This window comes from Macaca thibetana, chromosome 11 (assembly GCF_024542745.1).
Source record: "Macaca thibetana thibetana isolate TM-01 chromosome 11, ASM2454274v1, whole genome shotgun sequence".
Taxonomy (NCBI): domain Eukaryota; kingdom Metazoa; phylum Chordata; class Mammalia; order Primates; family Cercopithecidae; genus Macaca; species Macaca thibetana.
The window spans coordinates 66,826,176-66,848,990 of NC_065588.1; the positions used below are offsets into that span (position 1 = coordinate 66,826,176).

Sequence of the window (22,815 nt, forward strand, 5' to 3'; positions counted from 1 at the left end):
GCACTTTATATAATAAAAAAGGAAACATAATTTAAGTAGGAAACATTATTAGATGTTAAAATTTTATATATAAAATGATGGCCTGAGTAAATGGCATTCTTTGATTGTATCTATATTATCTTATATTTGTATCAATACATTGACTGCATAAGAGAAATATGCATAACATTTATTATATAGTGCAGCACTATTCACAATAACAAAGACATAGAAACAACCTAGATGCCCATCAACAGTGGATTGGATAAAGAAAATGTGGTACACATATACCATGGAACACTACGCAGTCATAAAAAAGAACAAAATCATACCCTTTGCAGTAACATGGATGCAGCTGGAGGCCATTATCCTAAGCAAATTAACACAGGAACAGAAAAACAAATATTGCATGTTCTCACTTATAAGTGAGAGCTAAACTCTGGATACACATAGACATAAAGATGAAAAGAATAGACATTGGGGACTCCAAAAAAAGGGAGGGAGGGAAAGGGAGAAGGGCGAAAAATCTCCCTATTGGGTACTATGTTCACTATCTGGGTGTCATGGGGTCAGAAGAATCCCAAACAGCAGCATCACACAATATACCCTTGTAACAAACCTGCACAGGTACCCCCTGAATCTAAAAATAAAAATAAAAAATGTAAACTTATTATTACAGTATTATATTTTGTTGTGTGCTAATAATTTTCTATGGATGTATGATTGTTTTTTCCTACTACTTTTGTTATTGAGGATGTAGACGTATTTTTATCACTAATATTTGTTTACATTGCAAAATAATTTGATATAAACTTGACTTTAGCATTTTAATCTGAGCCAAGATAACATTGTCCTTAGAGAAACGACTATAATTTAATTTATAAATTGATTTATTCATAATTGATTCTTGTCCACCCATATATCTGTTGCAAGGCATTCTCAGAATTGTATAATGTTGCTGTTATGTACAAGCTGTCAAGCTTTTAGAACTAAGAAGAGTTTAGTGTAGGTTAAAACTAAAAACAATCATAATGTTTAAAATCTTGATCGTTTAATAATCACCATTTTATATAATATTTCAAGTTTAGCTCATATTACAGTCTAAAATCATAAAGAACATCTTTCTGTATTCATTCCAGGCTTTTTGGATACTTTCACCCAATAGCGTGGCTTTTCTAAGCTGTATTTCCTAAATTATATTTTGTGCAACAGGGGGTGGTGGGTGGGGCATTCAGGCTGCAGACATTTTCAACAGAAAATCCATCATTTGCAACATCAGCTGTCAGCACAGGTGCCCTGAATTCAGAGGTCCACCCAGTTCTGTGAACGGAAAAGCTGACACAGGACTGTAAAGCAGTTGTCTGATATCATCTGGGCAGGAAATGGAGAAGGGTGAACTCTGATCTAATGCTAATAATTTCCAAATCCTTCTAAAATTAGATGATGGTTTGGGTATATAAAATTGTGATGGAGGTATATTCCCTTATTACTTATGTTTGGTGTATTTTGATAAAAATTTTAACAGAGAGAGAGAGAACACTAATTCTAACACGCAGCACTTTCATCCCCTTTGGCCAAGTATAGTCATAAAATAACTTCCAATGGTGACTCTACTTTAGGTAAATAGATTTAACTATATACAGCAGTTAAAATATGTTATAGGTTAACAATGCATTTCCAATTCCACCAGAAGGGGAAGGCCAAAAACAGTATTGACAGTAATTCTTTAATTATATCACTGTTACTATGAATATAAAGAATTTGGTGTCTTATGAATGAGTTAACGAACTAAATTTTGAAGATTACTATTTCAATGTCAAAACTTAAAAAGACTTTGTGGCTCCATCTTTCCTGAGCTTTGTCATGAGATGTTTACTGATTTTGCCAAAACTCCAACTATATCTGTTTGTTTAGTCATAGAAAATATTACTTCCTCTCCTTTTTTTTTTTTTTTTGCCTAATTTCTCTGAGCAGAATTAATTACCCAGTCCTCTCTGAACTCCTACACTGCTTGGGCAGTATCTTTATTCTGGCCTATGCACTGAGCATAATTACCATTTATATGACTCTCCTTTCTAGTCTGTGACCTCCTTGATTTTATAGACTGTTTCTTATTTCTTACTGGTCCCTGGCATTCAGGTCATTGCTTGACATTAATAAATTCTGTGAAGCTCAGTCTAGTTTCACATATAGTAGTGGTTCTCAAAGTGGGTCCTGGTTTCATCTGTATTGGAATCACCTAAGTGTTTCCTAAAAGTAGCTTTCTGTGCTCAACAGCAGATCTACTTAAACGAAATCCCTGGGGTTGGGCACAGGACTAACAAGGACTGTAGGTCATCGTTAGGCACAGTGACATTTTTTTGGTAATAGTTTTATTGAGAAATAATTCACATTCTATACAATCCCTCCATTTCATGTGCCATCACAGTTTTTTTTTTTATTTTCACAGAGCTGTGCAACAATCACTGTAAATCAATTTTATAATATTCAACTAGCCCCAAAATAAATACAGGTCCTTTAGCAGTCATTCTCCATATCCCCTAATGCTAAGCAACCACTAAGATACTTTCTGTCTGTCTAGATTTGGCTATCTGGACATTTCATATAAATGGACTACAAAATATGAGGTCTTTTGTGTCTGGCTTCTTTCACTTAGCATGATGTTTTCAAGGTTCATTCAAGGTTCATCAGTACCTTGTTCCCTTTTATTGATCCTATTGTGTGACTATACTACATTTTATCTATCCATTTCTCAGCTGATGGTTGCCACTGTTTCACTATTATGAATAATGCTGTTTTAAATGTTTTTGTATCATTTTTGTGTGAACCACACGTTTCATTTCTTTTTTTTAATTTTTATTTTTTAATTTATTTATTATTATTATACTTTAAGTTGTAGGGTACATGTGCATAACGTGCAGGTTTGTTACATATGTATACTTGTGCCATGTTGGTGTGCTGCACCCATCAACTCGTCATTTACATCAGGTATAACTCCCAAAGCAATCCCTCTCCCCTCCCCCCTCCCCATGATAGGCCCCGGTGTGTGATGTTCCCCTTCCTGAGTCCAAGGTAATATTTACCTGGAAGTAGGGTGTCCAGGTCATATAGCAACTCAGTTTTATCTTTTAAGGAACTGTCAAACTGTTTTCCTAAGTAGCTGTATCTGTACTTAAAACTAAAGTGTTAAGTTTCCAATTCTCTACGTCCTTGCCAGCATTTTTTATTGCCTATTTTAAAAATTATAGCTATCCTCATGGATATAAAGTACTGTCTTGCTGTAGTTTTGATTTCCCTGATGGCTAGTGATGTTAAACATATTTTAATATGCTTGTTGGTCATTTGTACATCTTCTAGGGAGAAATATCCATTGAAATCTTTTGTTTATTTTTTGGGTTGTGTTTTTATTACTGAGTTGTAAGATTTGCATATTGTAGATACAGGTCCTTTATTAGATACATGATTTGCAAATATTTATTTTCTTCCATTCTATCAGTTGTCTTTTGACTTCCTTAAAGGTATCCTTTGAAGCACAAAACTTTTTAATATTAATGAAGTTCAATTTTTTTGTTGTTGCTGTTTGGGCTTTTGCTGGCTTACCTAAGAAACCACTGACTAATTCAAGGTCATGAAGATTTACAGTTGTTTTCGTCTATGAGTTTTGTAGTTCTAGCTCCTATGTGTAGGTCTCTGGTCCATTTTGGTCAATTTTTGTCTCCAACTTCATTTTTTTGCATGTGGATATCTGGGTGTTTCTAGTTCATTTGTTGAAAAGACTCTCCTTTTCCCATTGAATTGTTTGACCCTTGACAAAAATCAGGTAGCCATGTGTGGCACAACAAAATTTTAGAATATGTGTCTATTGGAATTGTGACCCGGACATTATTATAAGAGTAAAAGAGCAAAATCATTAACTTCAGATAACTTTAATGATTATTAGTCTTGACATGTGTTTGTAATTCTGAATTTGATATGAAGGTGGGTGTTGTAAGAATTGGAAATGCTGAGGTAAGGGTTAATAGGAAGACTTGTCTTGTGCTTTACAATGTAAATTATTATTATTATTTATACTTTAAGTTCTGGGATACATGTGGAGAATGTGCAGGTTTGTTACATAGGTATACATGTGCTGTGGTGGCTTGCTTTTGCTGCACCCATCAACCCATATCTACATTAGGTATTTCTCCTAATGCTATCCCTCCCCTTGCCCCACATACAATGCAAATTATAAAACCAAGAAGCTTACTTGGCAAAATGGTCTTATAGCGATTTTTAGTTCCATGACGCGGAATATCAATTTCTTTGGGATCCACAAAGTTCATCGGTATTTCCTGCAAAAATAAGTAATATCAAACTAGTGTATCTAATACTGCCACAAAGAAAATCTTCACAGCGGGCCATCTGATCCAGAGTTCTACTGGACTTCAAAGCCACTTAAAAACAACAGACCTACTACCTTTGGTGGACCAACACCCTTCCTTTCCTAAACGTATCAGCTGCATCCGGACAAGCTGACTTCTAAGAAACAGCTCTCTGTGTTAGAAAATATTGCTTAATACGTAGTCAGTAAGGAGACATATAACACTGGTTAGATTTTAAGAATCCTGGTGTGACATAATTGCTAGAACGATTAGACAGATGCTAAAAAGTGAATTTTTTTTAAAAAAAGATGTATTCAAATATATTCTAGTTTTTATGTAACTTTAGTACCAAAAATCTTACTATAATTTTTGTGTTAAAAAATTGTAACACACGTTATATTTTGTGTTATAATATATATAGTAACACATGTGTTACTATATATATTAGTGCTAAAATATATTAGTGTGAAAACATTATCTTTTCACACGAATAGTGACTCTTTTAGGATTATTAAAACCTCTTTCCCAAAATGGTAAATATAAAGGCTTTTTTGTTAATTCAAGTGATGATGACATGACTTTTTTTGAATTAAGAAATGGTTGATAATTGGACTGTTCCATTTGTAGTTGTAAATGCAATGTTTTTAGTGAAAGGCATTCAAACACTGTTTCTCCCACTTAACAAGAACATTAATATTCTTATTTTGTCAGAGTATACATTATGTGCCTCAAGTGATTGGACAGGGAACAATAGAAAAAGAGTGGCTGTATGTAAGTGCATTAGATCTAAAAAGGTGTGCATCTGTAGCTAATCAGGACAAATAAAGCAACAAGCCAAAGTTTTCAAAAGGATCCAAACAAACATTTGTTTAAGGATTTGATTATACAAAACAGTATGTTCTCTACCTTTGATAAGATTAATGTGAACAAAATGACTATGTTATTTAATGACTGATGTTAAATCCTTGATCAAATAAAATACTATTTTTACTGCTTAAACTTTCTCCAGTAGAAAATTTAACTTAGCAGTCTAATATTTGTTGAAATAAAATAAATCACCTTTAAATTCATTCAGATTATCCTAGTTTTTGGTCAATATGAAAATTTCAGAAAAGCTGGACTACATAAATTTGAGACTTGGTCTACAGAGAGAAACAGCTATTTGTTTATTAATTTATTTATTTTTAGAGATGGGGTCTCGCTCTGTCACCTAGGTCAGTGTGCAGTGGCACAATCATAGCTCACTGTAACCTCAAACTCCTGGGCTCAAGTGATCCTCCCATCTCAGCTTCCTGAGTAGCTGGGATTACAAGCGTGAGCCACCACACCTGGCCCCAACTTACTTACTTTTAAAATACTTTTTCCTATACTTGCACTATGCTAGCTATCCATGATATTTATCCCTATTTTCTGCTCCAACTAAATGTTTTAAACTGTTAATTCCAAGTTATAAAAATAAGCAAAATTGCTGAATATTCCATGGAAAACACATGTTCATGTTTGGTAATTTCAAGCGTGTTAGTGTCTTTGGGCAAATCCACAAAGGTAATATCTTTATTCCTCCCCTTCTTCCTTCTCACCTTCTGTTTTCTGACACACACTGACAATCTGTCATCTTCCAGCATTCTCTTTCTCCTGGGTACTCCTTCTTGGCCTTCAATTTCCTTTCAGGGAAGTGGGCTATGGTAAGGTCTTATTTCATAAACAAAGCTGTCTGCAGTTCTAGAAAGAAAAAGCTCTAGGTGTGCCTTTGGCTAGCTGTGTGACCACTGACTTGTTCTTTCATTCCTACAGGACTCATTTTCTTCACATGTAAAATATGATACACCACAGAGTCTGATGTTCATGTTTGTATTTTACTTTGGACACTTAATAATAGTTGATGGGGCTAATAGTAGATCCAACCCATCGCCGAATCTTCCACCATTAGGGTGGCTGCAAATGCCTGAACTGACCCTAGAATAATCAATTTATGTACTCAACCAATATGGCTTAAGATGTACAACTGATTTAAAATGCAAGAGGTGATCAATAAAGTCAATATTTCCCTTGGGCAACAATTAGACATAAGAAGATTTAATCTGACTTCATGTTCTCTGAGTTGATATATGTTATCATGCTTTAAGCTTTCACCAGCAACACTGGTATGTCTAAAACTGAATTCATCATTCTTTTTAGCCCACACTTGGCCTTCCTCCTGTGTTCCTTATTTCATTAAAGGGCACCATATGTACCCTGCTGGCCAAGACAAAAACACGAATATCAACCCCTGGCTTTTCCATTACTTTTGGCTGCCTCATTCAATTAATCCCACTTCTTGTAAATTCCTACAGATTCTCTCCATTTTCCCTTCTACTGTATTAGTTTAGGCCACTAATGCAATTCCACAGGATTAATGCTAGAGCCTCTAAACTGCTCCCTTTTAGTGCCTACTCCACTGCAAATAGAATGATCTATCTAAAACACAAGATAAAGTCCAAGATTCTAAATATATATTAAGGTTTGGGTTTCTTTTATACTTCTGAGGCTCAACTTTTGCCACTTCCCACCTCGATTTCAATGTTCCAGTTAAACGGAACAGTTTAATTCCCCAGACAGTGACAGCAAGGCTATTCTTTGTCCTGGAATGCCCCTTCTCTGCCCAGCTCCCTATACCACTTAGTTGCTTGGTCATTTCCTGTGTATTCTGCCTTAACTTAGCTCTTACATTCCAGTTTTAATACTTATCAATAGTGGATGAGACGGGAGTGAATCTAAAACCATTTCACTTTGCTATTTGTTTATTGTAGGCTGCTTAAGTATAGGACAGTATCATTTCCATATGTCTCTAGCGCCCCGTGTTTCAAAATACCGACTGAAGAGCGAATAACAAACAGAAGGCTCACCATGAATTCACTTTGGAGTAAATGTGAACTTGCCACGACGTCCCTCAGCTGAGACCTTGTGAGAATTCGGCTGGCTGACTGCAGGTACTCCATTGCTACCTTTTCCCGTGGTGTCGGTATAGCCACAAAGGGTTCAATGTTCCCCAAGCTACTCATGTCCAACGTAAGAGATACATTGGACCCTCGTCTACATTGGAGAAGAATGTTATGTTTAAACACCACATAATTATTTTGATTGCAAAAACTTGTCTTTCTGTACATGCACACAACTCCGTGGGAACTTTCACAGAAATTACAACCAACTATATTTTCTCTTTTAGTACCATGGTTGGCCATAGCAACTACCCATAGTTCCTTTAGAGAAAAATAACAATTTTGTTGTTGGAAAGAACTCTAAATTGAGAAAATATGCTATAATTTATGAATGCATATACTTATTACAGAAATCATAGGTTGGCTAATAATATTAAGTGAAAAATTAAGGAAAAGTAAAAAAAGTTAGGAAAAGCTATATATCTATATATCCATGTCTATATCTATAGATATCTTCTGAGAGAATCCCTAAAAAATGGCTTCTGGGGCCAGGTGAGGTAGTTCATGACGGCAATTCCAGCCCTTTGGGAGGCTGATGTGGGTGGATCGTCTGAGCTCAGGAGTTCAAGACCAGCCTGGGCAACATGGCAAAACCCCGACTCTACAAAACATACAAAAAGCAGCTGGATGTGGTGACCCACACTTGTAGTCTCAGCTACTAGGGAGGCTGAGGTGAGAGAATCATGTGAGCCCGGGAGGTTGAGGCTGCAGTGAGCTGTGATGGTGCCACTGCACGCCAGCCTGGGCAGCAGAGAGAGACCTTGGCTCTAAAATAAATAAATAAAACAATAGATAAAAATTTTAAAAGATGGCTTCTGTATCCTCTATTTATGTGTATATGTGTGCATGCATATGTGAATTGACATATGAATTCATTTAATTTTGCGGTAAACTTAAAAGGGGCCATAGAAATCACAGACCCTTAAAATGAGTTACAATTTATCTTCCTCTGATAATTCCCATTCTCCTGTTGGGGGGCAAGGTGATGCTCTTACAACTAATACAGACCCTGAGTCCTGAGTAGAAAGTAAGGATGCCTTTTACAAGGAATACCAGCTGTGTGGACCAAGGGGTAACTATAAAACAGCATGTGAGAGACTGAGAATTGAAGTCAGAGATGGTGTTTACAAGAACTGTTACATTTAAAGGGGCCGTAGGTGTGTGTCAGATCAAATATGGTGCCAAGTAGTTGGCGTCTCAAGGAAGTAGAGAACAGGGAACAACAGGCCAAAATATATGAGAATAAAGATAGCAAGAGTAGACGCTAGTCCCAGCAAATTATGCCCTCTGGCATTTTAATACCTACTCCAGAATGTGACATTAAGAAATAATTATAGTGGCTTCAGCTTAATTTCAAACAGTGGAAAACTATTGGAATATACAAAAACAACAACAACAAAATCCATTAACAAAAATCTATCAGTTTTCTTCTCTAATGAATCTGCCTCTGGTTGCATTTTTGCTGCCATTCTATAATTTGATATGTAATGTCATTTTTGTTAATTTCTAAATGGTTTGTAATTGAGATTTTAATTTCCACTTTAATTTGATGGATATCTGTATGTTTAGACATTTATTTTCCTTATAATTTCCAGTTATAGTTCATGGAAATTAGAGAATGGCTGGCCTTTTAACAGTTGAAACTTCTTGATTTTTTTTTTGAGATAAACACTATAACATTTTCTAAATATTTCACAGATGTTCTGCTGGCAACTAGTTTGATTATGTGTATATGTTTGTAAGTATCTATCTGCACATATATATATCACCTTATTTATTATACTATTATTTTATTGAAGATATTACTGTATTCCAACCTATTCTTTCCTTCCTTTTTTTCTACTGGATTTGTCAAAGCCTGAGATATGTATGTGAGTCCTCCACAATAATTGTGCTTGTTATTTTTCCTTCTAACAGTTTTTACCTTGTACATTGCAACCATTGTATTATTTGAAGGGATTCATAGTCATATCTTCACCGCAAATTTTATCAATATTACTTTCTTTCCTGTTAATTTTATATTTGCCCTCACAACTTACTTTAATAAATGAATATTGATATGCCTATATATTTTGGGGGACATGTTTCTGAAAACCTTTTCTCCTATTATTATTCTTAACTCTTTTGGATCACTGGGTTAGGGATTAGGGAATAGCATTTATTATAGATGCTCATAAAATACTGACTACCTAATAGAGGGATCATTTTCCCACTCCACTTTTTCTTTTCTGGTTTTTGGTGGTGGTTGATATGGTTCCTGTGCTTCTGAGTAGGAGGCAAATAGTTGAAGAAGAGCAAAGAATCGTTCTACTCATGGACCAAGAATTTTAATCTATGTTTAGTGGGAAAGTAGTTTTTAAAGTTTTTCAATTCAGTTCTGGACTTCAAATTGACGGAAAATCTTTACTGATTCTACTAATAGTTTACCAATTAGTCTTCATATTTAGGGCATTTGTGAGACCTCAGCTTTGGTAGGCTTTATAGACATTTTAGTATGAAGTTGAGAGAGGCTGCTTAAGGGATTGGTAGTCATATGCCATTTAAAATCACCATGCCATTCAGTCAAATTTTCAGCCTCCAGAGACAAAAGTGCCTGCCCTCTGTCAATGGAGTGATGCTCATGCTTTAGATGGTGAGGTCTCTTCCATCTAGAGTGGTCAGAGCAGATTCATGAGGTAGAAGTCATTTAAGTTGGGCTTTGAAAGCAAGTGTTTAATAGGTGAGTTTTTGGTAGAGAGTTAAAGAAACTGGCAGGAAAAAAAGTGTAGGAGAATAAATTAATACAACTTTGAAGAACAACATAGAAGCATTTTGAACTAGAGTTCTCTCATATAAAAACATATTTTGAAATTGGGGGGCAGGCCTATGTAAGAGAGATGAGAGAGAAGCAACAGTCATAGACACCGTAAGACTATAAAAAGCCCAACAAGAGTCCAGGGATGTTGGCTAACACCTGTAATTCCAGCACTTTGGGAGAATGAGGCAGGAGGATCACTTGAGGCCAGGAGTTTGAGACTGGCCAGGGCAACATAGCAAGACCCTGTCTCTCCAAAAAAATAAAATAGCTAGATGTTGTAGTGCTTGCCTGTAGTCTCAGCTATTTGGGAGGATGAGGCTGGAAGACTGAGCCTGGGAGTTCCAGGCTGCAGTGAGGTAAGATTGCACCACTGTCATACTCCAGGTTGGGTGACAGAGTGAGACCCCATGTCAGAAATAAAAAAATTTAAAAAGCCAGATAAAAGAGGACCCAGAACATCATGAGGGTGTATCGACTTCTGTTTTGATTTCCCATAGCATACGCTGCCTAAACCTGGGAGATTAGAAGCTTTTGAGATCCCGTGTCTAGGGTCTATTTGATTTAATGAGTTAATTTTCTAAGGATTCTGTGGTAAGCAGAGAGTCGTGGAAACATTTTCAGGCTAACTGACTTAAATAATAACCATTTATATATTACAGTCAGAAAGACATTTCAAAAACAAGATAAACATATAAACTTATGGGAAAATTCCAATTAAGACATATGAAAAAAAATCTACAGAATTTAGGAAAAAAATCAACATAAATAATAGGAGAACTATACCTTTAATAAAAAAGGAATGTGAAAAGTAAGAACAAACTCTACTGAAAGCTTTACTTTTATTTTGTCTTGGAACTGTGGGCAAACTGTTTAGCCTTTTTAATGCCTCATGATTGCTGTTGGACAAAAGGGAACATAATAAAAAGCTTTATCAAGCTCCTGCTGCAGCAACAATTATTATTTATGCCAAAAAATAAATAAGAGGGAGGAAATTCAAAAGATACCAATGCAAACAATTGAAGGAAAAAGCAAATTCTTAGGGAAAAGTAAAAGGAATGCAATAAACAGCATGCTAATTATAATTAACTAAAAAGGAAAATATGTATAAATATTATGGGCCGGGGCGACACATCCATTTCAGCAAGGGAATATAAACAACTTTGGGTCAAAATTGTTCAATTCTAATGACATCAGTTTCCGATAACTTACAGGTGGGAAGAAAACATAGCTAAAATTATAGTAACATTACAATTGAGTGTTGGAATAACTCAGAAACCAGGCATTTATTTTCCTGGTAGTTGAGGACCATAATGCTAGACTTTAGAAGCGGAATTTAGGCAGAAAGGGCTAAAATTTCCAGTATCATGTCTACGGGCTCATTCTCAGACATGCTACTGTTTTTGCAGTACTTTGGTCACTGAGAACAGTGAAACTTAAAGCAGTATACCTCATTTAGCACCCAATAAAGAATGGAAATGGAAGTAAGAGAACAAAATGAAACAAATGATCATTTTTTCTTGTAGTCCCGGAAGATGTACTTCTGAAACTATTGGATTATTAAATTAAGTTTCAGTGGGAAACGGTGGCAGCTGCTTATCTTGAAATACTGGAGAACGGAAAAATATGGATTTTAAAGATTATAAGAAGAATTTAGTACAGAATGAAAGCAAACAGATTTGACCTCTGAGATCTTTTCTTTTGATTCTGTAGAAAGTATACATAATTTGTCTAGAGCTGTCTTCATTAGTGTACATGTCAAATCCTATGTGGTGAGAAGCAAGAACTTTAATGTTGATGTTCTCTTAAGAACTGAAAATGTGATCTTGAATCCTTTAGTCCAACTATTCATCCTTGTGTGTTATAGTGGCAATGAATCTGACAGTCTTGGCTTGATCATAAAAGGTGGCTTAAACCCTCTCACTCACAACTTAATTTTTCTTATTTAATTTTGCATATTCAGCTTTTCCACATATTTAGTTTTCTAGAATAACTCTACTTAAATAGAATGAAAAAGAAAAAAAAAACACAAGTTTTTGCTCATTTGAATAATGAAGGAGACAAAAGTGGAGAAATGGAGAGATGGAATTCCTTTACTTTGTGTGGACTGAGTGGCATCGGCAGTTCTTTGCAACTCCCAATTCTATGATTTTTAGTTCCAAGGTTAATAGCATTTAATAATAGTATGCTGTTTCCATCTCTTTATCTTCCAATAAATTATATATAGTACCAACCCTCTTTCTGGATCACTTGAAAGATGATATGATAAAACAGAAATAAACACGGAACACTAAGAAAGTTAAATTGTGACATAAATGGAGTGTTACCAATTTCAAGAAGCTGAAATAAATGAGTAGGTATTGTGACCATCCATAATAAAATTTCCCAAAGGAAATCCTGAAGGGAAGAAATAATAATAAATATAGAACATGCCAGGCATGAACCCAGGAAGATGATAAATGAATTTCACCCTAAAGTTAAAAGAAAATCTTTTAACATAGAGAACACTTTTAGTGTGGGAAATGATTCATTTTCCTACCTGAAAGGACCTACCTCACTAGATAGAATGTTGCTATGCCTTTTGATTGAATCTATAAATGTTTTGAATTCATAAAATGATGTCTGACCTTTTATATGTGTATAGGACAAGGCAAAATTTACTACACCCTTATTTTACAATAAAAAAAATCAAAACAATCATTTAAAAGAACCAGATACATTGAACTTGTCACATTACTCTTGAAATATTGACCTCGGCAAATGAGTTTAATCATTGTTCTGTATTTCGCTTAAGCAACTTGAATCTTAGACTAGATAATAGGCAAATGGGAATAATAAAACGCACAAAGGCGACTCACACCATAAAAGATAAATAAGCAAGAATATGTGAAAATTTCCAGCCTAATGTCTGGGATATAATAACATATATGAATTATTATCATAATTAACATGGTGATTTTTACTTCACTCTCTACACAGCTATGTGGGAGCTACATGAGTATACACTGATGAACATTTGAAGAAGGTAAAGTTGAGAAAATTGGTCAGTAATTAAGAGTTAGCAGCAGTATTACACATGCAAAATCAATGGTCGTCTAAGTTGGGACTATTTTTTATACTTCAAGTCCGTAACACTTATACCTAATGTCTTTAAAATTAACAATGTTTTTCTGATTCAAAAATAATGCCTGTTAACTAGACAAAAGCTAAAAATAGAGATTTTACAAATTTCATGATACCAATATTTAAACTGCTAAGAATATTTTTTGTATATGTCCTTCAAGTCCTTATATGTATGACAAAAATCTAGATTTTTATTCAATATATTCTTTTATGATTTACTTTTTAAAAAAGGAAATAGGCACAGAACCATTGCATATTATTTACTTTTTTAAAAAACTAACTATATCATGAATGTCTTTTCATGTTCTCAAGTTTTTTTAAACACTCTTTTCAAACAATTGATAGTATTCCATTATTGAGATGTGTTATAGTTAGTTAACCAATACCTTATTTTTGGACACTAAGTCATTTTCAATTTTTTCACCACTATAAACAAAACTGTAATGAACATCCTTGTACTTCAATGTTTGTGCATTTCCCTAATTACTTTTCAGTCAAGAAGTCTTAAAAACTAACTCAAAATCTCTTGAGTTTGGAGAAGTCAGTGGACACTCGCAGTGTGGAAGAGGCATGAAGACAGACTCTTGGAGCTTGCTGATATTGATGTAGCTCAAACTCTCTTCATCTTTGGTTCAGATCTTTGCAGTTGTTCCTTAGCAAGCTTCCCTAACTCTAAAATCTCCTAGTTCGATATACTTTTTCCAGATTTCACTGGAATGATGTCTGAGCACTGAAAATATGATAAAACCCACAAGTAGCTACCCTTTAGACATAAGATGCTTCCTAATCTATCTACTGTGTATTTCTCCAGCCTTATCTCCTGTCACATTCTTATCCAGACCTGTGTCCCAGGCAGACAATCTACCTGCAGCTCTGTTCTCTATGCCTCAAATGAGCTTGCCCCAACACTTTCAGGTTTAATCCTCCAAATGCCGGGGGCTCTATCCTCTGAGACTTCTTAGCAATTTTCCCAATATGTATCCAATATATATCATATTCACTAGAAATGATTTGCAGTAAAGTGTGAACACATTGAGGCCAAAGACTTTGACTTGAGTTTTCCTGTTGTACCCAGTCATGAACACATGGAGAGCAACACTTTTGATGTCTGTGTGGATGAACAGTTGCAAATGAATTGGTTAGAGGGATGCTATATGTAATTACTGTGCTTTGATGGTTTTTTCAATCCTCCTGAAAATACAGGAATTGGGGGAACCATGTTAAACAGGAGTCTGAAAATTTTGAGTGGAGAAGCCAAGCTTATGTAGGTAAATGTTACAGTTGTGATTCAGTTTGAATCTTGTTTAAGCATCAATAAAGTCTTAGCATTAACATCCTAAAGATCTATGTTAATTTTGTTCAGAAAAAGGAAGAAAATCTACCGCTTTGTTTTGTAACCAAGGATGATTAATTTTTACTCTTTTTTTTTGGCATTTGGTATTGTTTTGACTGTCACTCATGGTGAGGAGGCTGTTTCCCTTTCAACAAAATAATAAAATGATGGTAGTCCTATTTTTAGTTCCTAAGTTAATTTTTCTAGTTTATATAATTAGTTAAGAAAAAGATAATGCTAAAAAATTAATAAGTCTCAATGACTAAGTCATTCCTTGTGAAATGAGAAGTCTTCTTTGAATTTCAGCTGATTTAAATACAAATACAAATACAAATACACACACACACACACACACACACACAGACACACGGCATTTTCTAGGTAGCACAATACAATGAATAATCCCCGTCTCTTTATGCAATGAACTACCAAAGAACCCTTTTAATCCTGACCATTACAAATAAATTAAATATATTCATTTATTTGTAAGACCAGAAATGACACCTATTGTCCTGATACCAAAACCTGGCAGAGATACAATAAAAAAGAAAACTTCTGGCCAGTATCCTTGATGACCATTGATGCATTAATCCTCACTAAAATACTGGCAAACAAAATTCAGCAGCACATCAAAAAGCTTACCCACCAAGATCAAGTAGGCTTTATCCTGGGATGCAAAGTTGGTTCAACATATACAAATCAATAAATGTAATTCATCACATAAACAGAACTAAAGACAAAACCACATGGCTATCTCAATAGATACAGAAAAGGAAAAAATTCGACATCCATTCATGTTAAAAACTTAATAAACTAGGTACTAAAGGAGCATACCTCAAAATACTAAGAATCATATATGACAAAACCACAGCCAACATCATACTTGAATGGGCAAAAGCTGGAAGCATTCCCCTTGAAAACCAGCACAAGACAAGAATGCCCTCTTTCACCGCTTGTACTCAACATAGTATTGGACGTCCTGGCCAGAGAAATCAGGCAAGAGGAAGAAATAAAGAGCATTCAAATAGGAAAAGAGGAAGTAAACTATCCCTGTTTGCAGATGACATGATCCTATATCTAGAAAACCCATAGTTTCAGCCCAGAAGCTTCTGAAGCTAATAAACAACTTCAGCAAAGTCTCAGGATACAAAATCAATGTGCAATGTGCAAAAATCGCTAGCATTCCTGTACACCAACAACAGTCAAGCCAAGAGGCAAATCAGGAATGAACTCCCATTCACAATTGCCGGAAAAAAAAAAAAAAAAAAAAAAAAAAAAAAAAAAAAACACCTACGAATACAGCTAACTAGGGAGATGAAAGACTTCTACAAGGAGAACTGCAAAACACTGCTCAAATAAATCAGAGGTGATACAAACAAATGGAAAAACGTTCCATGTTCATGTATAGGAAGAATTAATATTATTAAAATGGCCATACTACCCAAAACAATTTATAGATTCAATGATAGCACTTAACATTAATTAAGCCAAGTTTGTAAGAAATGGCTTACCTGAATTATCTCACTTAATTGTTACAACAATTTTTGAGAAAGATTATTCACAGAACTAGAAAAGCCATTTTAAAATTCATATGGAACCAAAAAGGAGCCCGAATAGCCAACACACTCCTAAGCAAAAAGAACAAATCTGGAGGCATGATGCTACCTGACTTCAACTATAGTACAGGGCTACGGTAACCAAAACAGCATGGTATTGGGACAAAAACAGACACAGAGACCAATGGAACAGAATAGAGATGCCAGAAATAAGGCTGCATGCCTACAACTATTTGATCTTCAACAAACCTGACAAAAACAAGCAATGGGAAAGTATTCCCTATTCAATAAATGGTGCTGGGAGAACTGGCTAGCCATATGCAGAAAATTAAAACTGGATCCCTTCCTTACATCATATACAAAAATTAACTCAAGATGCTTCAAAGGCTTAAATGTAAAAACCCAAACTATAAAAATCCTGTAAGAAAATCTAGGCAATACCATTCAAGCCATAGGCAAGGACATAGGCATTTCATGATGAAGATGTCAAAAATGATTTCAACAAAAGGAAAAATTGACAAATGGGATTTAATTAAACTAAAGAGCTTCTGTACAGCAAAAGAAACTATCAACAGAGTATAACAGACAACCTACAGAATGGGGGAAAATTTTGGCAACTTTGCATCAGACAAAGGTCTAATATCCAGCATCTATAAGGAGCTTAAATTTGCAAGAAAAAATTGTTATTAAACGGTGAGCAAAGGACATGAACAGACACTTCCCAAAAGAAGATACAGATGCAGTCAACAACCATATGGAAAAAAATCTCAACATCACTGATAATTAGAGAAATGCAAATCAAAACGACAATGAGATACCCTCTCTCACACCAGTTAGAATGGCTACTATTAAAAAGTCAACAAACCTGCACGTTATGCACATGTACCCTAGAACTTAAAGTATAATAATGATAATAATAAATAAATAAATTTAAATAAAAAATAATAATAAAAATAAAAAGTCAAAAAATGACATATACTGGTGAGGTTGTGGAGAAAAAGGAATGCTTATACACTGTTAGTGGGAGTGTAAATTAATTCAACTATTGTGAAAGACAGCGTGGCAATTCCTCAAAGACCTAAAGACAGAAATATCATTTGACCCAGCAATCCCATATACCCAAAGGTATATAAATTGCTCTATTATAAAGACATATTCACACATATGTTCATTGCAGCACTATTCACAACAGCAAAGACATGGAATCAACCTAAATGCCCAGTAATGATGGATGGATAAAGAAAATGAGCTACATATACACCACGGAATACTATGCAGTCATAAAAAAGAATGAGATTATGTCCTTTGCAGGGACATGGATGGAGCTGGAGGCCATTAGCCTTAGCAAACTAACACAGGAACAGAAAACCAAATACTACATATTCTCCCTTATAAATGGGTGCTAAATGATGAGAACACATGGATACCCAGAGGGGAAAAACACACACTGGTGGGGCCTATCAGAGGGTGGAGAGTGGGAGGAGGAAGAGGATCAGAAAAAAATAACTAAGGGGTAGTAGGATTATAAGTATAATTATATTTGGTATATTTATTTATATTTAGGGGTAGTAGGATAACTAAGGGGTAGTAGGTATTAACCTGGGTGATGAAATCATGTGTACAACAAACGCCCATGACACAAGTTTACCTATGTAACGAACCTGCACATGTACCCCTGAACTTAACATAGAAGTTAAAAAAGAGCCCTTTATTTTAATTCCAAATCCTTAAATCTGTTTTTAGTCATTGGAAAGAAACATTTATAAAGTTAAATATTCACAAAGAAAATTTTTACATTTATGCCAAGGATTATATATTTTTTAAAGTACCCTTTAGTATCTATCTGAAAGATTCTAGATTCCATCTCAGTCATTTGATAAAAAAGCAGATATCTTAAGTCATTAACCAGGGCACATCAAGGTCTGCCTTTACCTAAAATGAACTCTCAATCAAAATTATGAAAATCTACTCTCTCCAGAGTTTCTCCAAATGTTTACCCAAGAACAGTAAGTTATTTAAATATACATCCCTGTGTTTGTTCAGTGTTCATTTAGAAGTGTACCACCCACCATGTAATCGTGGGCTTTGGTCAGTTAGGTGCTTTGCAAATAAACCAGGATGACCTTTGCTCCCTACAAGTCACTGGCCTTTCACCTTGGAATTTCAGAGTAGGGAGTTGCTTCCTTTTGGTCAGTGGAGAGTCAATGACTTTGCTGGGTTACTCTGTGGCCACAGATCATATTTAAAGTGTCATCAGTCTTCAGGTGGAAGGAAGGAAGGCGTCAATTACCTGGAAGGGCTGTATTAGCATTAAATGAAGAGAATGCACTTGATTTGATCACTGTGATCAGATTCCTGCCAGCATAAATACACAATCATGTTATCGGTACATGGATGAATGCCTAAATATAAATTATTGAACACAGTTGCCAATAGTTAAAATAAACCTCTCCCCGTAAGCAACTGGGATTTGTTGATTTGATGCCATTCATAATAATTCATTTTTTTTTTCTGGGTCCTTTCTCATCTAGTGCCAGATAAAATAATTGCAAGATAACCCTGAAAATCAAATAGCCATTCACCCAAGTGCAGATATTAGTCATACCACACAAAGTAAGGAGTTTTTATTTTTGATACTGTGTTTTATTATCTATATTATGTCCAAGGAGCAGATGGACTGGTAAAAAAATAAGTATTTCTGGAATGCAAAATATACACATTTTAAAGAGTGAATTGAAATTTGTCATGTAAAGGACGCTTTTATGCTTGCTATAAGAAATATATCCCTTTGCTTTCCCAGAAATAAAAATGTTCTAAATTAGCATGCTTTAACTAAATCAAACAAAATGAAAAAATGCCCAGAAGCAATTCCCAACCAATTTTATATAATATTAATGGGTAACATTTATGATAGAAAACTAAAGTTATATATACTGCCTCCTCATTTTTATTGAGATATAATTTATATACAACAAAATTCACATTTCCAAAGTGTACAATTCAATGGTTTTTAGTATAGTCACTTAGTTGTATAAGCATCACCACAATCAATTTTAAAACATTTTCCTCACCACCCCCACCCCCCAAAAATTCTCCCTGCTCACTAGCAGTTACTCTGTATTTCTCTCTCTCTCCAGGCTCTAGAAACCACTAATATACATGCTGTGTCTATAGATTTACCTGCTTTGGACATTTCATATAAATGGAGTCATACAACATATGGCCTCTTGTGTTTTGTCTGACTTCTTTTACTTAGCATAATGTTTTCACGGTTCATCCACATTGTAGCATCTATCAGTACTACATTACTTTTCATGGCACAATATATTCCATTGTATGGATACACCCACATTTTGTGTATTCATTCATCAGTTGATGGACATTTGGGTTGTTTCCACTTTTGGCTAGTATGAATTATTTTGCTATGACTGTTTGTGTTTAAGTTTTGCGTGAATATGTGCTTTCATTTCTTTTGGGTATACACCTAGGAATGGAATTTCTGGGTTATATGGTAACTACGTTTAACTTTTTGAGAAACTACCAGGTTCTTTTCCAAAGTGCCTGCACCATTTTACGTTTCCACCTGCAATGTCTGAGAGTTCCAATTTCTCCACATTCTTGCTAATACTTGCTGTTGCCCTTTTTTTTTTTTTTTAGTAATAGCCATCCTAGTAGGTGTTAAGTGGCATCTCATTGTGGGTTTGGTTACATTTCCCTAACGACTAACAATGTTGAGCATATTTTCATTGGCTTACTGGACATTTGCATATATTCTATGAATAAATGCCTAATGAAATCCTTGGTCTATTTTTAATTTGGATTGTCTTTTTATTTTGTGTTGTAAAATTATGTATATATTCTGGACACTAGACCCTTATCACATATATGCCTTCCCATTCTATGAATTGTCTTTTCACTTTTTGATAGTATTTGTGATGATCAATTTTATATGTCAAGTTGACTGGGTCATGGGTTGCCTGCGTATTTGGTCAAACCTCATTGTGGGTGTTTCTCTGAGCGTGTTTTGGACGAGAGTAACATTTAAATTGGAAGAGCAAGTGAAGCAGAGCAACCCTCCTAATGTGGTAGGTCTTATCCAATCAGTTATGGAGACACAGCATAGATTAAAAGTGAAGTTTTGGCCCTACTTAGTTATTCTGAAGTAGATACCCGAAGGTATCTCTGTAGTCTTCATGACTGTGTCTGCCTACATTATTATTCAATTAATGTGGTTACTGTTCTAGTTCCACTTCATTTTATGTTGAATAGACATATCTATGATATCAATATCTATTAATTCAAGGAAAACAATGCCTTGTTTTCATTATTAAAATGTTAATTATAAAATTAATACATACTTATACTAAAGTTTTCAAATAATGCAGAAGGAAGCAAATGAAAAAGAAAGCCCTCTTCCCCTAGTTCTTCCCACCTCCTGATTTTCTGGCTCTGCTTCTCACAGCTCACCACAATTTGTGTTATGTACCCTTCTCTCAATCACCCACGCACTTACAAAGACAACTATAAACTGGATCATAAAATTTCATATAGTTTTTGCAACTTTTTCCCCACTTTACATTATATATTGAAAAATTGGTCTTATTAGAACAATAATGTGGGTTTCATAAGTAAATACACAATAATACATATGAAAATACCTATTAATAGATATTTATTTCCAATTCTTTTTGCTATTACCAACAATGTTGCCATGGAGAGTCTTCCACTATATAATTGCTTATTCATGCAAATTTATCTGTAGGAAAATAATATAAGTTTCTCCTATAGACGGGGTGCAGTGGCTCTCATCTTTACTCCCAGCACTTTGGGAGGCCGAGGTGGGCAGATTGCATGAGCCCAGGAGTTTGAGACCAGCCTAGGGAACATGGCGAAAGCCCATCTCTACAAAAATTTCAAAAATTAGCCGGGCATGGTAGTGTGTGCCTGTAGTTCCAGCGGCCCGGGAGGCTGAGTGGGAGGATCGCTGGAGCCTAGGGAGGTCAAGGCTACAGTGAGCCGTGATCACGCTACTGCATTCCAGCTTTGGTGATAGGATACCCTGTCTCCAAAGAAAGTTTCTCCTATATATTGAGTATGCCAAAGGTATTTTTTTGTTGTTGTTATTTAAGATATTACATAAAGTAGCCTCTTTATCTCTTTTGTCTCTCAGCTTCTAATAAGTGCTTATAACAGGATAAAATCATTAAAATATTGGAATTCTAGACATGCTAGAAAACACTTGGATTGTTTCCACTATATATGTACTCTAACTTTATCTCCCATTTTTGGGTAGAGCTGTTAGTAAGTTTCAGTTTTTTTCTATTGTCTGTCTTCTAAGTTTAAAAAAAAAAAAAGTCTACCTCTAATGAAATTTATATATTTGTAAATTATATACATGTACTATTGTACTTATGTATTATGGAAATTATGAAATATTTACAAAATTTGAAGTAGGAAAGGGAAAGATAAATATAAACTTTTTTCTAATATGTATTTTTACACCCTAATGGATCATTTTACACATTTCTTGGGATGCACATGCCCCACTTTGAGACCACTCTCTCAATTATCTAGACTTACATAGGTAATGGTAACTTTTTTCAACCACTTTTGAGATACAAGAGAGTAAGCACCTAGGACCTATGGTATCTACCATATCAGCTATAAGCATTATTCATCAAAGATTATTTAAAATAGCATTTTGCTGGGCATAGTGGCTCATGGCTGTAATACCAGCTACTTGGGAGGCTGAGGCAGGAGGATCACCTGAGCCCAGGAGTTGAAGGCTGCACTGAGCTATGATTACACCACTGCACTCTAGCCTGGGGACAGAGCAAGACCCTGTCCCATAAAATAAAACCATTTTGTGTATTACAAAAGACACTTCAATCTTCCCTATAGATATGCAACTGGTGATCATTAAGTTCTCACAACAAGAATATATCATCCAAATCACTACTATAACCATAAAGGCAAAGTTAAAATGTTCTAAATTTATTAGATTCAACATTTCTCTCAGGCAGATGGCAGTGAATAATATGTAAAAACAGACTTTTAAACAATGGCTACAAGAATATTCTTTGTTTCTCTAACAAATTATTCTTCCTCAGGTATTGTTTTATGAGTTAATTCATTATTTCTTTTCACCAGAAATCTTTTAACATAAAAATCCTAATATTTATCTGGACAACTCTTAATTTCTGAGATACTCAATAATGACATTTTTATTGTATCTCCAGTATATGTTTCTGTGGATTACATAATAATGAACACAGAAAATCTTTAAAAACACTGAGCACTAACATTCTTTTCAAATAAAGAGAGAATGTCAGGTTAGAATGACTTCTAATACCAACTAACTCCGTCATCTTAGCATATTAAGCTGTCCTAAGCTATACCAGTGACATTTCATTCTGAAAATGATCATTTCTGATGAGAATGAACTCAGGAAATACACAAATGAGTCTAACTACTGAAAGAGTCTAACAAAGGATTACAAAGGACAGGGTCACCAAATTGAGCAAACACAAACACGAGGCTCGCCCCAGTTAGATTTCAAAAAATAGCTCTGACTATCAAATTTTTGTAATGCTTAGTACAGGACATGTAGCACACCCTGACAAAGTCAATACAAGACATAGGACAAAATCATTAAATACAGAACATGTCTCATATCTACAGAATGCCTGGC

The 22,815-nt window shown here is 34.9% G+C and overlaps 1 protein-coding gene across 3 annotated transcripts in view; it reads right to left on the reverse strand.

Moving 5' to 3' along the window:
• Positions 1 to 22,815, reverse strand: part of PTPRR (protein tyrosine phosphatase receptor type R) — a 279,496-nt gene that overhangs the window by 63,257 nt on the left and 193,424 nt on the right. For all 3 annotated transcript variants that reach the window (XM_050746581.1, XM_050746582.1, XM_050746583.1), the window contains 2 exons: positions 7,226 to 7,412; positions 4,226 to 4,310 (listed from right to left, as the gene is read on the reverse strand). In XM_050746581.1, the coding sequence (XP_050602538.1) occupies positions 4,226 to 4,310; positions 7,226 to 7,412 (272 nt within the window). The remainder of the gene's footprint in view (positions 1 to 4,225; positions 4,311 to 7,225; positions 7,413 to 22,815) is intronic.